This window comes from Vanessa atalanta, chromosome Z (assembly GCF_905147765.1).
Source record: "Vanessa atalanta chromosome Z, ilVanAtal1.2, whole genome shotgun sequence".
In the NCBI taxonomy this organism is placed as follows: domain Eukaryota; kingdom Metazoa; phylum Arthropoda; class Insecta; order Lepidoptera; family Nymphalidae; genus Vanessa; species Vanessa atalanta.
In genome coordinates, this window is record NC_061902.1 from 15,981,220 (window position 1) to 15,995,720 (window position 14,501).

At 34.2% G+C, this 14,501-nt stretch overlaps 1 protein-coding gene across 7 annotated transcripts in view; it reads left to right on the forward strand.

Moving 5' to 3' along the window:
* The first annotated feature begins 1,567 nt into the window (after positions 1-1,567).
* The window catches only part of LOC125076170 (GRB10-interacting GYF protein 2), a 51,855-nt gene continuing 38,921 nt past the window's right edge, over positions 1,568-14,501 (forward strand). For 3 of the 7 annotated variants that reach the window (XM_047688161.1, XM_047688167.1, XM_047688165.1), the window contains exons 1-4: positions 2,114-2,242; positions 4,679-5,080; positions 5,655-5,787; positions 7,035-7,183. In XM_047688161.1, the coding sequence (XP_047544117.1) occupies positions 4,734-5,080; positions 5,655-5,787; positions 7,035-7,183 (629 nt within the window). In that variant the 5' untranslated portion in view covers positions 2,114-2,242; positions 4,679-4,733. Of the gene's footprint in view, positions 1,684-2,113; positions 2,243-4,678; positions 5,081-5,654; positions 5,788-7,034; positions 7,184-14,501 lie in introns of those variants that run through there. The other 4 variants (XM_047688162.1, XM_047688163.1, XM_047688164.1 and 1 more) reach the window with 4 other exon arrangements.

Here is a 14,501-nt window from a genome sequence, read left to right on the forward strand (position 1 = left end):
ATATGTCATTACCCTAAACGTAAACCTCAATTTACCTTTCATTCAATCAACTCAAATATAAAAATAAAAAATTGAATTTCATAAACATAAACCTTGTTACTTGCTGCTACGGAACCCTTCATGGGCGAGTCCGACTCGCACTTGGCCGCTTTTATTATTCTTGTTTCTAGCGTTGTATCTAAAAATATCAGTATATTAAAATCGTACTTACTTTAGTTCGAATGATTATTGCAAAAAAGTTTTTAAAATATATTATACTTCGTCTTATTGTCTTCACTATTGACAGGCGGACTGGTACATTTTGAGCAAGTACATACATACACAAATAAATATATAACATAGGATTTGAATTATAATTAGTCTGGCCGTTGCCGTAATGCTGCTAACATTCTCACATCCATTCATACTTGTAAATAATAAATCTGCTTAGTAATTTTTTAATTCTTATTTGCTGAGATGATTTTTAGTAACAGTTGTTTAGTCAAAAAAGTTATTGTATAATAAACAAACATGGAACTAACTGAGAAAGTTCTAATTCTACTTTAATATATAAATATTTAATGTGAAACAGTTCGTTCGTTCGTTCGTTTCGCGTCGTTTAAGATTATGGACTATGAGCGAATCTAACATTGCGCTCTCGAACTGAGGATTTGAACTGACCTTGAACTATACGAGGCTCTTACGAGTATACTATTATCAAGGTAGAAAAAGAAATTACAGTTCTTTAACAGGCTTTGTTACTTTTTTTCATTTTGTCACAAACTTATTATTATTTTTACTTAAGCGGGAACCGGATTGTGTGTAATTTTCACTTAATGTAACTACAGGAAAGGCCATCTTCGGCGCGGATCGGAGAGGCTGAGCGATCGTGTCGATATAACCGATCCGTTGCCCTACACTCTACCACTCACTAGAAACTACCTGTTTCACTCGTCGTCCCGTGGAGTTCTCCTTAGAGGGCGAAGGGGATCTCACTGCCATAGCCACCGAACTCCTCTTTAGTACAAACTCTGGATGGCGTCTTACAACAATATATACCCAATTCGGTAGGATCCATTATTTCAATAATGTGCTTACACTTTCTATATTATAATATCTGATTAAATTAACAGAATTCTATAAAATAAAACATAATATATTCTTTAAGCTACATAAAGTACCTACAATTAAAAATTAAAATGAATATATTTTGTATGAAAAATAAATTAAAAAAAACAACAAATATATTTAAATAAGTCCCATTTTAAATACATTTTTTAAAATAAATAAATATTATGTTATTTCTACAGGTTAATTTTAACACGAGGTCTGGAGTTGTGTAATATATTTTTATAAGATATGATTTATTTGACATACGTGTGATACACATCCATATATTTCTTTGTTTTAAATATTGCTTAAGTCAAACGATTATGAATAAATATATATATAAGTAAATTATGCAAATATAAATTAATTTTATTATTGCATATTCTTCACGCTTTAAAAATGTATTAATATACTGTCACGATACAAATGTCTGTGTTCTAGTTGTATCTGTCAACGGTTGGCAGTACTGATTGTTTATGGTATCACTTCGTGCATGCGTTGACGTTCTTCTTCAATACATTTTGGTCGGCCATATTTCCTTGCCGTCGTGCGTGGTGCGTGTGTCTATTATTGAATCACTTCTCAACATCTTGGGTAATTATGATCTCTTGTCATAATATGAATTATTTCCTCTCAAAGTATGAGTAGATGGAATTCAACCGCGTAACGCTTCGTCAAAGTCGTTTTGGTATAACGAATTAGTTCCTACCTGCCACCTTGACTCTTGGAGTCTTGGATTATGTGTTTCAATCTGTTGGAATCGTAGTAAGCACGAGGTGCCTGCGATGATCGTGTAATGCGTGCTATGTCATCACAGATATATACAATTTCAAGTAATACAAAAATTTATGTAATTTATGGCGTGTATTCCTTCCGATAATCCAGTTGATCAGAGGGTATGTGTAAATACCGAATATAAAAAATTCTTTGTGTAACTTTATAGTCTATTATTAAACTAATGCATTTGAATGTTGAACGAAATATAACGAAGAAGTACGAAAATCACAAGTGTAGTCAGTGTTTAAAACTAATTAACTTCTAAGTTTATTATTGGCGAATACCCGCGTAATTGTTACAAGTTACATCTGTTTATTAGTGAATAGGAGGTATCATTAGAAACTGAAGGGATATTTTGCATCAGCGAAAACCTTGGGTATGTAATTTTGTATTGCTAAGTGTTAATTGTTGCAAAATTACGATTACTTTGGTAAATATTGCTGTTATTTTTGTTAATATTATGTAAATCAACACAATCACACTGGGCTTTGCTTTGTTTTATAATAACGTTTGTTATAAACATATTATTAAATAAATCATACAAACAGGTCACATACATAGATGTAAATACAGATGTAATTTTTTTTTATTTATGATAATTTAAAATATTATTATTATTATTATGATATTTTATCTGTATCAAGTCAATTGATGAATTGACCCAGATTGCAAAATTCATACATTTTATTTAGCCGAGTGAATATATTTTGTATATATTTTCCATAAGATTGTTTAGCACGTTTAAGTCTAACTTGCACAAATTTAATTGCCAACACCAATCAATTATAATCAAGATAATTAATTAATAGTTAGTCAATGTTTATAAATTTTCTTATTGGTTCTTATTGAATTAACTTATTGTTAAATCAGTATCAAGTACGTTAGTAACATAATGTATACTAGAATCATATAAACATATGATTGCTTCATTGTTATTGTTATCAAATTAGTAACATAAGTGTTGCATTGCCTTGCGAAATATTCTATATAATTAAATGGCATTATAAATTTGCGATTATTTTGCTTAGCTAAGTTAATTTGTATAGCTTATATTTTCTAGCAGCATTGAATATGATATATTATTGAATAATTTTCATAAATAAAAGGTAAACTTAATGTAAAATATAAAGTTTGAAACATAACATGATATGCCTTTTTATGTAAAAGGCTTACTTTTAATAATATGACACCCATATCATATTACTGGAATCCATAAATATTCATAATTAATTATACTTGGATTTAATGTTTAATAAAGTAAATAAAGCGCTTATGAAATGAATTTGGATAAAATGATATATAAACTAGGCTTACCTTCAAAAACAAATATTGAATAACAAAGAACTGCTGTGCAGCTGATAACCGCTATCCATTAAACTAAAGTAATTAATCAAAGTGTACTAACACATATTCAAACTGACGACAGAATTATCAGATTTTTTTATAAAGATCAATTATTATTAGTAGGAATTAGCAATTAGACAAATTCAAAGCATTTTTTTTTACAATTTCAGACAAAGTAGGAGTAGTTAGGTCCTAAAATCCATAATAAATGAAATGATACTTTTTGTATAATTATGTTCAAGGAAAACTTTCTACAATTTTCATTTCTCTGCCGATGTTGCAAAGGGTCTGATTCATTTTATCAAACCTTTATGTTTATATTTTTAAATCAAATCAATGTTGTAACAACTAGAGAAATGATAAAGAATGTAAATAAAAATTGTTTTAGTAAATAAAACTAAACTTTCAATATAATTTTTTTTCTATTTACATATTTACCCAAAGCACAAATATTTTCATTTTAAAAAGCATATAATATTTAATATATTTTAACTGGATTCAAGGTCATAATGCTAATTATTTCTATTGAAAAACAATTTATCTAACATCATAATTTAATTTGTATATTTAGAATAAAATGTTGTATTGCTATGCGAATATATTTTTGGGGTTTTTTTTTTAGTTAAAACATGATATTGTTTTTATTAGTATGTGATGTCTTATTAACAATTAATTAATAATTTTATTAATATTTACAATATAACCGATTGATTAAATTGTTACATACTAACAAACAATTATTGAAAACACTAAATGTTTGTAATATAGTGACCTGTGACATGTAATTATTATTTAGGCATATATGTTTTTACATATTAAAGCGAATCTAGGATTGACAAACTTGATTGTAGACATAATCAAATAAAAAAAAAAACAATTGATATATTTCCCGCGTTTTCTAACCTTTTTCCCTAATATGGTAGCATGAACGCAATTTAGTTGCTAACTAAAAATTAAAAAATGAATCGAATGTTTTCCGATACAAATATAATCGCGCATTTGGTTAGTTTATAGATTTATGACTTTTATTCGAAGTTGAATAGTAAAAAGTATCTATATTTTTTAGGTCCAATTAGAATTTTTTTACATATTTCTATATGCAAAAAAATATATATGCAAAAATGGTGCAATTAATGCGGAACGAACGCTTTTTTTATTTCTATTTAGTTTTTGTAAATACATGAAACTAATGAACTTTGAAATAAATTGTTAACATACCTCGACTCGCAATAATAAAGTTTGAACGCAACCAACGAGGTTTGATCTAACACATGAAAAGCTCGCCTCGGGGCGGTGGGCGCAGACACGGGGTGCTTTCATGGACCGGTACTACTTACCTACGTGAATCCCCGCTTAGTTGCATCGGAACGTTCGGGCCGGACGAACGTTTTGGCGCCATTTTATAATTACTAATTAAAATAATCTTTATTAATTCAAATTCAAAGTTAAGTTTCATACTTGGTTGCAGTTGCTGCTGCGACAGTTATCCTTAACCCTATCATTTTCGAGAAGAATAAATAACAATGGGAGACCGCAACAATCCCATAAAGTTTGGTCCGGAGTGGCTACGCAACCTTGCACGTGAGCGGAGCGCCGGTAGGACGAACACACCTCAGAACAACCCCAGGCCCGGAAACCCGCAGAACACCAGACCCAGTGGGTCCCAGGGACCTGGTGGTTCAGGCCCTAATTCAGCTGGGGCTGCGGGAGGCACAGGTTCGTCGGGTCCACCGACGTCGGTCAGTCCACCGAACGCTGGTGCCACAGCATCAGGTGGAACCTCAACACCTACTCCCGGGACCTCGACCGGAGCAATCACACGAAACACAAATAACAATCCAGTGCCAAAAGTGCAGCTCGCTAAGATGAGGTAAGTGCTTTTGTCGGCATTCTTTGTTGATTCAATTTAAACAAAGAAATTAGAGAGAGTTATTTAAAGAATTAAGAAATCGGTTTATTACAAAATATGACGAGCTATAAAATTTGTCAATTCTTTTAAAAAAAAAAAAAATTTGCTTGAGAATTTAAAAAGTTCCTTGTTCAAAGCAAATTTGTCAATAAAAAAAAATACGGAGGTAAACAAATTTTTATACGAGAAAAAAAAAACGCACTTGCGAAGTTTTTTTTTTTTGACAAAATCTACTTTTAAAAAAAGATTATTTTGATAGTATTAAGAGATTGAAAACGACTTTATGATTTACTAAAAAATAATTTAACCCAGACTTTTCTAACACCAATATTGTTGTTATTCAACAGTTAACTTGTTACTCAACAGAACAGCCCTAACGCACTAAACTGACATACGACCATAAAGAGCTATTTATTTCTTTGCTTTGATATCTTCAAAATTAACAACTAAGTAAAGTATTTTATATAATCTTTAAAATATGTATAAGAATATATTTTTTCTGTAAGAATATATTTTCACTGTTTCCTTGGTCTAGATACGGCAGGGAAGAAATGTTGGCATTATATGATAGAACATCCGAGGCCCCAGAGGAGCTGAAGTACTTCGATTTGATATACCAGCCGCGGGGAAAACCACCTGTCGCACTGAACACCTTCGAGGAGGAGACGGTACGTTGAGATTACAATAAGAAACTAACAAGCATGGAACGTCACATATTAGTTACCAAAATTGAATGTGCCTTGGTGATATGAGGAATGATTAATGTTTCTCAAGTCTAATGCAATGGTGACCACTTAACATCAGGTGGCCCATCTGGTCTAACTAAAACAAACTAATATATAACTAGCCAAGTAATCAATGAGGCTTCTCTTAAAATCAAATTTTACAGATGAGGCATATAATGAGGAGACGTTTATTTTGTAATGTCTATCGGAAAAAAAACTACTCAACCGATATACATAGAACTTGTACCAGATGTTTTGGAGAAGGTTTTATTATATAACGTTATTATATGAGGGGGTGCGCTTCGCAGTTTCACCTTTAAATTTAGATTAGTGACGTGCGACGACGACGAGCGTATGATCATATGAGTGCAAAGCATAAGTTTTCTGCTCAGCTAATTCCATCGTACTTTGGTAATAATGTCTCTGTATATATTAGAACTAGTTTCTGCCCGCAGCTTTGTTCGCGTCTAAGGGGAGCGCGGTGCTGGTGCTAGGTATATTTTTCCAGGATATCAAGTACCCTATGCTATTCGAGTATTATCTATGTGATTGGATAAACATCCATCAATCGAAACTTTTGATAGATGCGAATAGTAGTTTGTAAGATTTGCTTGCCTTTATTGTCGTGAAATAAAGCCGGATAAAATAATCTGGTTGAGTTTTCCAGGCAGCAAACTTGAATGGGAGCTTTTAGGCTGCAATGTGATTGGTTAGGATTCGTTTTACGCAACAATATATTTTAGGTCGGTTCTCATGGTACCCATACAAGATATAGATATTGTACTCTGCCCTAAAATCCACGGCTCATCACGCTGTATATAGTTTTTTTTTTTTTTTTTTTATATAGTTTACTCCAATGAAAAGAGAACGAAACCCAATTAAACAAAATTTGACATCGAATATAGATTCCATGAAAATTATAGAGTTTCAATGATGGCTAAAAAATAACGTTTTTTTATGTTGACGAAAGTTTTATCGGAACTTTGGAAGCAAAATTATTGTGAATAGTATCTTAAATAGAGTGATATTAATCGAGAACTATTAGTAGTACACAATATAGCGGAGCTATTAGTAAACCGCGTAGAATACGTAAATGTAAAGTTTGTTTAACCTTATTCACTGTGTTAGAATACATACATGAATACATGTTAAAAGTCGAAACAGGTATATTAATGATTGTAATTCCTCAGCAGCGAGGCGGGCCGCCTATCGGAGCGATGCCAACAGAACGCTTCGGCATAGGACGAGGCGCGGGCCGGGGTGCTATCGCGAGCGAGCCTCGGGGGAAGTCCCGCATGCCGTTCGTGCGTCATCCATCATCCGGCCCGACGTCTGGAAGGTAAGTTATTCACAGGAGAAGATTCTCTTTCATCAGACACAGTCGCATGTTACCGAGAGTAACAACAACCTGTTGAAATCATGAAAATATTTGATTTCATGAAACGAGTTACGTCGTCTATACCACCACTGAGATCAAAGATTATGGATTTGTATGATACGCAAGTCATGTACATAATTTTCCGTAAGTTGAACGGCGCATTCGCCGGCGCAGGACTAACTACAGTCGCAAACGGTTTTCATATCGTCTCTAAAGTAACACGTCGTAACAATCTTTAGTGTTCGGTTCGTGCGCTTCTAATGATTTTTCTGTTATGATTCCTCGGGATGACATCACTCAATTGTGCAACGCAAGCGAAACATGTCGGTGGCAATGTTTATATATGTTATTCAGTTGAACGATAATAACCTAAAATCGACATGAAGACTCGAGTCGATTGCGTAATTTAAAAATAAAAGTTTATCTAATACATCAGAGATCGATCTCAGGATCAAATAATACGAGAGGTAAGGGAATTATCTTGATGATAATGATGTGCGAGCCAAATACGCAGGATATTATATTGCACTACTGTGTGTGCAAACACAGGTGCACTGTATACGATCACTCTCATAATTCGATTGAACGGCAACTACGCCACGACCGGAAAGGGATACAGGCTCAGGACCAAGTGGTTAAATTGCTTTCCGAAGAACTGGGCTAAACATACCCAATCTAATAACTTTTCATCAGCTTGAACTGGGTCTTGGACCCCGGACCTCATAATCTGCGGCCTCATATCTAACCACTGGACCAACGAGGTGATCAAGATTAATGTTTATGCCATATTCGTATTTTATTTTATAGTTTGCACGGCAATGTCCCGCCATCACATCAACCCATAGAATCAGACTACGTTAATTTACGCTATACACCGTGATTCACTTCACTCTATTTGACTACCAAATGAAAGCCGTGTCCGTCCAGTGGAACCGGAGAAAAGAGGCTCTGACGGGCGGACAGAGATGCTAGTGATGCTGTATTCGTTCACATAAAAAAAAAATTATTATCGTATAAATTGGTGGACAAATATATGGGCCACTTGATGGTAAGTGGTCACCACCATCCATAGACTATTGTGCTGTAAGAAATATTAATCATTCCTTGCATCGCCAATGCGCGACCAACCTTGGGAACTAAGATGTTATGTCCCTTGTACCTGTAATTACACTGGCTCACTCACCCTTCAAACCGGAACACAGCAAGCTTAAGAGGGGAAAGGGGTCCAGGTGTTAGGTTAGATTATTTTGTTGAACCCTGACAAATTGTATATAAAAATTTCATGGTAATCGATTTAGCAGTTAAGACGTGACAAATAAATAAACGAACTGACATTCAGCATTTGTAATATTAGTTACTATGTTGGACTGTATATTCTTATATACAAAAACCATACATATATTGTAATCTTAACAAAATATCTCCGTAATAAAACTCCGTAATGATCACAATCACTTTCTTTATTCTCTCTTGACTTTACATTGTTCTCTTTATTGATTTCTTTTGTTTTTGCTTCAACGCTCAAAACCGAATGAATCAAATAACCGTATCCTCCTTCCCCGCACACATTTTTGTTGCCATTCGCAAAATATAATTACCAGCAGTCTTTGATAATAAAAAAAAATAAAAAAAAAAAAATTAAAACATTAAATAAAATTCGGCTTACAATAAACCAATATTATAAGTGCGAAAGGAACTCTGTCCATCTGCTGCACGGCTGAAACCGAAATTTCTCCAAGGAAGGATATAGAATACTATTTATACCTAGTACCTGACGATCCCTAGAACGCGAGCGAAACCGCGAATTACTGCTCGTATGTTATGAAACTGAAGAGATTGTACGATTGAAAATTAACTTTGCGTTATTTAGTCCATTTATTGAGAAAGTTCATAGAAGTATTTAATCAAACGCTACGATAAGCGAGGGCGGAGCGGCGACAAGGGTGAAACAAAGGTGAAAACGCAGACGGATATAATATTTGACGGATATAATATCCAGTTGTTTACGCTTTGTGTAATATATCCGGTATTCTATCCTGCAGCTCTATTCGATGTCACGAGCGAGTGAACGCAACGCTGGCGCTACTTTATGAAATGTACCGACAAATATGATTCAAATATTAAACTTTTCATATATTGGTTTCCTGACGCTATGGAGATACTTCACGCTTTCTATTTATCTGTGGTCTCTGTGTAAAGTATTTGTCCGTTCATTTGACGTGCAACAGAAATGAGAAGGAGTCGTATGAGGTTAGCAATGTTTTGTAGGAGATACTACATGGAAATATTGAAGGTGAAACGACTGCGCTACGTGTCTCGTATTTAAAGCAACGCTTCTAATGACTTTCTTATAATTAATGAATGATTATTTTTTTTATGATATCGTTAGGCGGACGAGCAAATGGGCCATCTGATGGTAGGTGGTCACCACCGTCCATAGACAATGGCGTTGTAAGAAATATTCACCATTCCTTACATCAATGCACCACCAACCTTGGGAACTAAGATGTTACGTCCCATTTGCCTGTAGTTACACTGGCTCACTCACCCTTCAAACCGGAACACAGCAATACTGAGTACTGCTGTTTGGCGGTAGAATATCTGATGAGTGGGTGGTACCTACCCAGACGGGCTTGCACAAAGCCCCTACCACCAAGTGAAGATTGAAGATTCTTCAGAGAGAATATTTGGTTGCATTTTGTGTTTAGGAAGTATAAACATGAGTAATTTGCAAACGCCTGATATTTAGTGAGACTTTTTTGACGTTAAAATTTGCTCGACTCTGGTTTGAAATCAGTTGTCGAGAATCGCAGTTTACTTAGTCATTACATAAAGGAAACAGTTTATGTAATGGCTAGGTCAACTGCAAACAGAACGCCAAAGTCATTAGGCGGGTTTTAATTAATCTCTGTGACATCGCATCATGGGCTATTGTATAGGATTTTATACGTGACAAACGAGACTGCATTTATCAGTTAACTTGGCCCATTCGCTCATGGTCACATGGTGTGGGGCACCATCGTCCATAGACATTGATGCGATTATTAACCATCCCTTAAATCGGCAATGCGAAACCAACTTTGAGAACTAAGACGTTATGTTCCTTGTGACTGTGAGGAAGCTATGTACTATATTCCCTTGCTCTCATAATCCGATAGGACGGCAAATTCGACACGGCACGAGTTCCGACGCAGGATCAATGGCTTTACGTGTGGCGAGGTCGAGGTACGGGTGTGTACACACTCCCAATATCCAATCTCAAGTCTGACACTGAGAAAATCAAATCAAATCTGTACAAATCCCGTAAACCGTACAATAAAGCAATATCGAATCGTCAACATATCATCTCTACCAACGTTTCGAAAAGCAGCCTCCAGCGAGAAGAAACGGCAAGAAGCTCGTGTAATTTGTCTTTTAAGTAACCAGATCTACAATTATGTTAGATTTCACAATTATTGTTCTTAATCAGTCCTGTGTTGGAACCGAAGCCTAAATCCAGGCGTTTTTATCCAAAATGTATTGTTTTAATGAACAATATTTATTGATTAATATTTTTAAGACAGAAACTCACTAGTTTTTTATCAGCCTGGCCTCGGATCAGAGCCGACTAGATAAAGAAACAATCAGTGAATTAGTAGTCTCACCGGCTTATAAGGGTATATAATATTTACATATGTTAATTTAATCCTTTCACTTTAAATCGAAGTCAACAATTCTAAGTTCATCATGGATTACCGCCCATCTATCTAGACTACTAAGAAAAAACCCTAATAATAATAAATAAATAAATTAAAAAAAACTATAAATTAAGGATAAGTCTACTCAAGCCATTTTCCAGAGGTATAGGTCGTCCGTTTTGTTTTTAAGAATATTTATAGTTTTTCAAGTCTTTTTCGAATATTCCAATTCGTATTATAAATGCACTTATTGTTAATAAATTACATCACATGGGGTTAATATCCTAGTAGTAATTAAAATTACAACTGTTTACAAACATTTCCTATACAAAAACAACCGTTTAAATACTATAAAGAACTAAACTAATAAAATTGTTTTTATGCGATGAGACGTCGCCTCATGGACCCTCGCGCTTGCATATGTATATATCTCCAGTTATAAAGAGATATATTTTTGTAAAGGCTAACTGAAAAAACACTAAACCAATATTAATACAATTTCTGCAGATGCAGCACGTTTCGGAGGTTTTAGTAAATAATATTATTACTAAGCAGCGGCAGTTCGGTCGCTTTAAATTAGACTGCTCACTCTCCTTGTATATATCTAGGCCTCAATCTTCCTATATCGTATTTGTTTTTTTTAAAGAGTACTAGCAATGCCATAAATTAATTAAGGTCAGGATCGATCCTGCTACTTTTTAATATTTTACTATCGCTTGGCGGCCCTAAAATCATTGCACTATTGACGCTCTAAAAGTTAGTAATTATCTCGCTTATCTGTATTTTTGGTTGGACTTAAATCGGCTGTTTACTGTGATCATTTTATCGGTATCGCAACATTGTCTTGCAAAAAATGACCTATAGAAACTTTGTTTCCAGTAATTATTAGTCATGATAGGAAACAAACGAAAATATTGTATTTGGTCAACTTAGTAAAAAATAAGTAATCAACAAACAGACATATAATAAAAACAGAATATCAACGCGCTGACAATTAGGTAAGATGTCAAATACTTGCAATTTCAATATTAAAACCGATATTTAAATGGTAGGATAACTGGCGTAAAGATTTTGTTCTGATTCAAAATTGTTCTTGGTATTAATTTTATCCATGCACTTAGCAAGACGATTAGCTGCGTGACAAAGCGATATACAGTATAATGTGTAAAGAAACATGAATGATTGCGGCTTACACTATCCAAGACAGTTATATTTTTTATCCAGCAATTATCAATTTCTTATATAAATTGATACCTTGCCTTTGTCAAATACGCAAGTCGATTGAAGTTAAAAAAGTTTTTTTAACGCGTATAGTGAAACACGCATATACATTAAAACACGCTTGTGAGGTAAAAATAAGGCATGAAAAAAAGCTTCAACGAAATAATGACTGTCGGTATATGACGTGTAAAATACGTTCTTTTAATATTTTGTGCCCGCAAGCGGTGCTGCGTTGCGAGGGGTGCACCGATGTAATTACAGGTTCGTGACGTGTCATATGGCGTCGGTGGAAAATACTCACTTAATCTAATTTGTCAAGAGTCTGACCTCTCGGTCCGTTCATTTAACTAACATTTGAAATCCGTCTATCTATCCCTGTATAAGTAATGCACGTTAAATCACGTCGCAGAAAATAGACTAACTCAATTTACTTGGTCTAAAGCCCGGCCACTCTGTCCATTGATATAATTTATATGACCATCTTTATATAAAATATAAATAGTCGTAGGTATATATCGTAGTCTAGTGGCTGGATAATGTGCTTACAAATATCTCATTATGATCTCGGCTACCGTATTTTGGAGGATGTGTCTCGGGAATTAAGTCATTATTCCTGCGCCTGATCTCTTCGAATTTTCAAAACGTAAACAATAGCGTGCTCACTTATGCTTACACAAGCCTGTGTAATGTTGTACGAGTCACAATCGGTATGCGATCATCATCGTATAAATAATAAATAAGTTGTTTGAGACACCGTTAATGCGCCCCGAGCCACGGGATCTCAGATGATGTGTTCCTTGTAGCTGTAATTACACCGGCTCAATCACCATTTAAACGGGGTATTACAAGATATTGCTGTTTGGACTTTGAATCTGTCTGATTGAATAAATACAACCCACTCGGGCATATTTGTTTAAACGGGTTCACTACGATAGCTTCAGCTTATATGGAGCTTGCCAGCTAGAACATATTTTAAAAATATTATATAAGATATTTGTTAAAAATTAGGCAGGACATCCATGTAATTTAACAGTGTTATCTTTTTGTTTTTTAAACTCTTGAGAGTTGCTAAGAAAGAAATTGAAAAGAAATGTTGCTGTCAAGTCGATCCTCGGACAAATTTTACCAAATAAGTGGTATTTAAAAATTATATATTCTAACGTCATAATCATGAATTGGGTTTTGACTACACTTTTACTAATAACTTGTTGGTCCCCCGCGAAACTTAAGGAACTTAGGTTAGGAAAGGAATTTCGTGACCTATAACAGGTTTTTGTTATGATTTAATTTCATTGTAAACTGCAAGTCATTCATCTACATTCGGCTCGAAAATGATAAAGTTTGGCGACAACAATTTACTTTAATTTTGTTTACGTTTTTCATTTTTTTTCAATTTTTCTAACCAGCCAGCAAAATTAATTCTTTTTTAAATTGCAATCAGAAATCGACTATATTTTTCATGATAATAAGACCATAACCGATTTTGTCTCTCTCCCGGGTCTCCAGTTACTGTGGGGGTCCGTCAAGGATCAATTCTTGGACCATTTCTCTTCCTTGTTTATATAAATGACCTGCCACATCTCCTAGGTGATAAACTCGAGATAGTATTGTTTGCTGATGATACTTCTTTAATTTTTAAAATAAAAAGACGTCTTTCAATATATGACGATGTGAACAATACTCTCTCTGAAATAGTAAATTGGTTTAGTGTTAATAATTTAATGTTAAATAGTAAAAAGACTAAATGTATTAAATTCACTACTCCCAATGTAAGATGTGTCAAAACGAGTGTACGTTTAAACGGGGAAGCATTAGATGTTTTAGAATCTACAGAGTTCCTTGGTATGACAATAGACTCTAAGCTCCAATGGGGCCCCCATATAAATAAATTGGCGAATAGACTTAGCTCTGCAGCCTATGCGGTAAAAAAAATTAGACTTTTGACTGATGTGGATACGGCACGCCTTGTGTACTTCAGTTATTTCCATAGTATAATGTCGTATGGCATCCTACTCTGGGGTAATGCAGCTGACATGAATACTATTTTTCTACTGCAGAAGAGGGCTATTCGTGCAATTTATAACCTGGTCCCAAAAGATTCGTTAAGAGGTAAATTTAAAGAAATTAAAATAATGACTGTCGCTTCTCAATTTGTTTTTGATAATGTTATGTATGTACGCAAAAACATAAATGATTTTCCCAGAAATTGTGACGTACATTCTATTAACACTAGGAACAAGAATAAACTTGTTACTCCAAGTACCCGATTACACAGGGTTAGTAACTCTTTTTTGGGGCAATGTATACGTTTTTACAACAGGATCCCAGAAAACGTTCAAAATTATTCAATTATAAAATTCAAAAGAGTCGTTAAAGAGCGT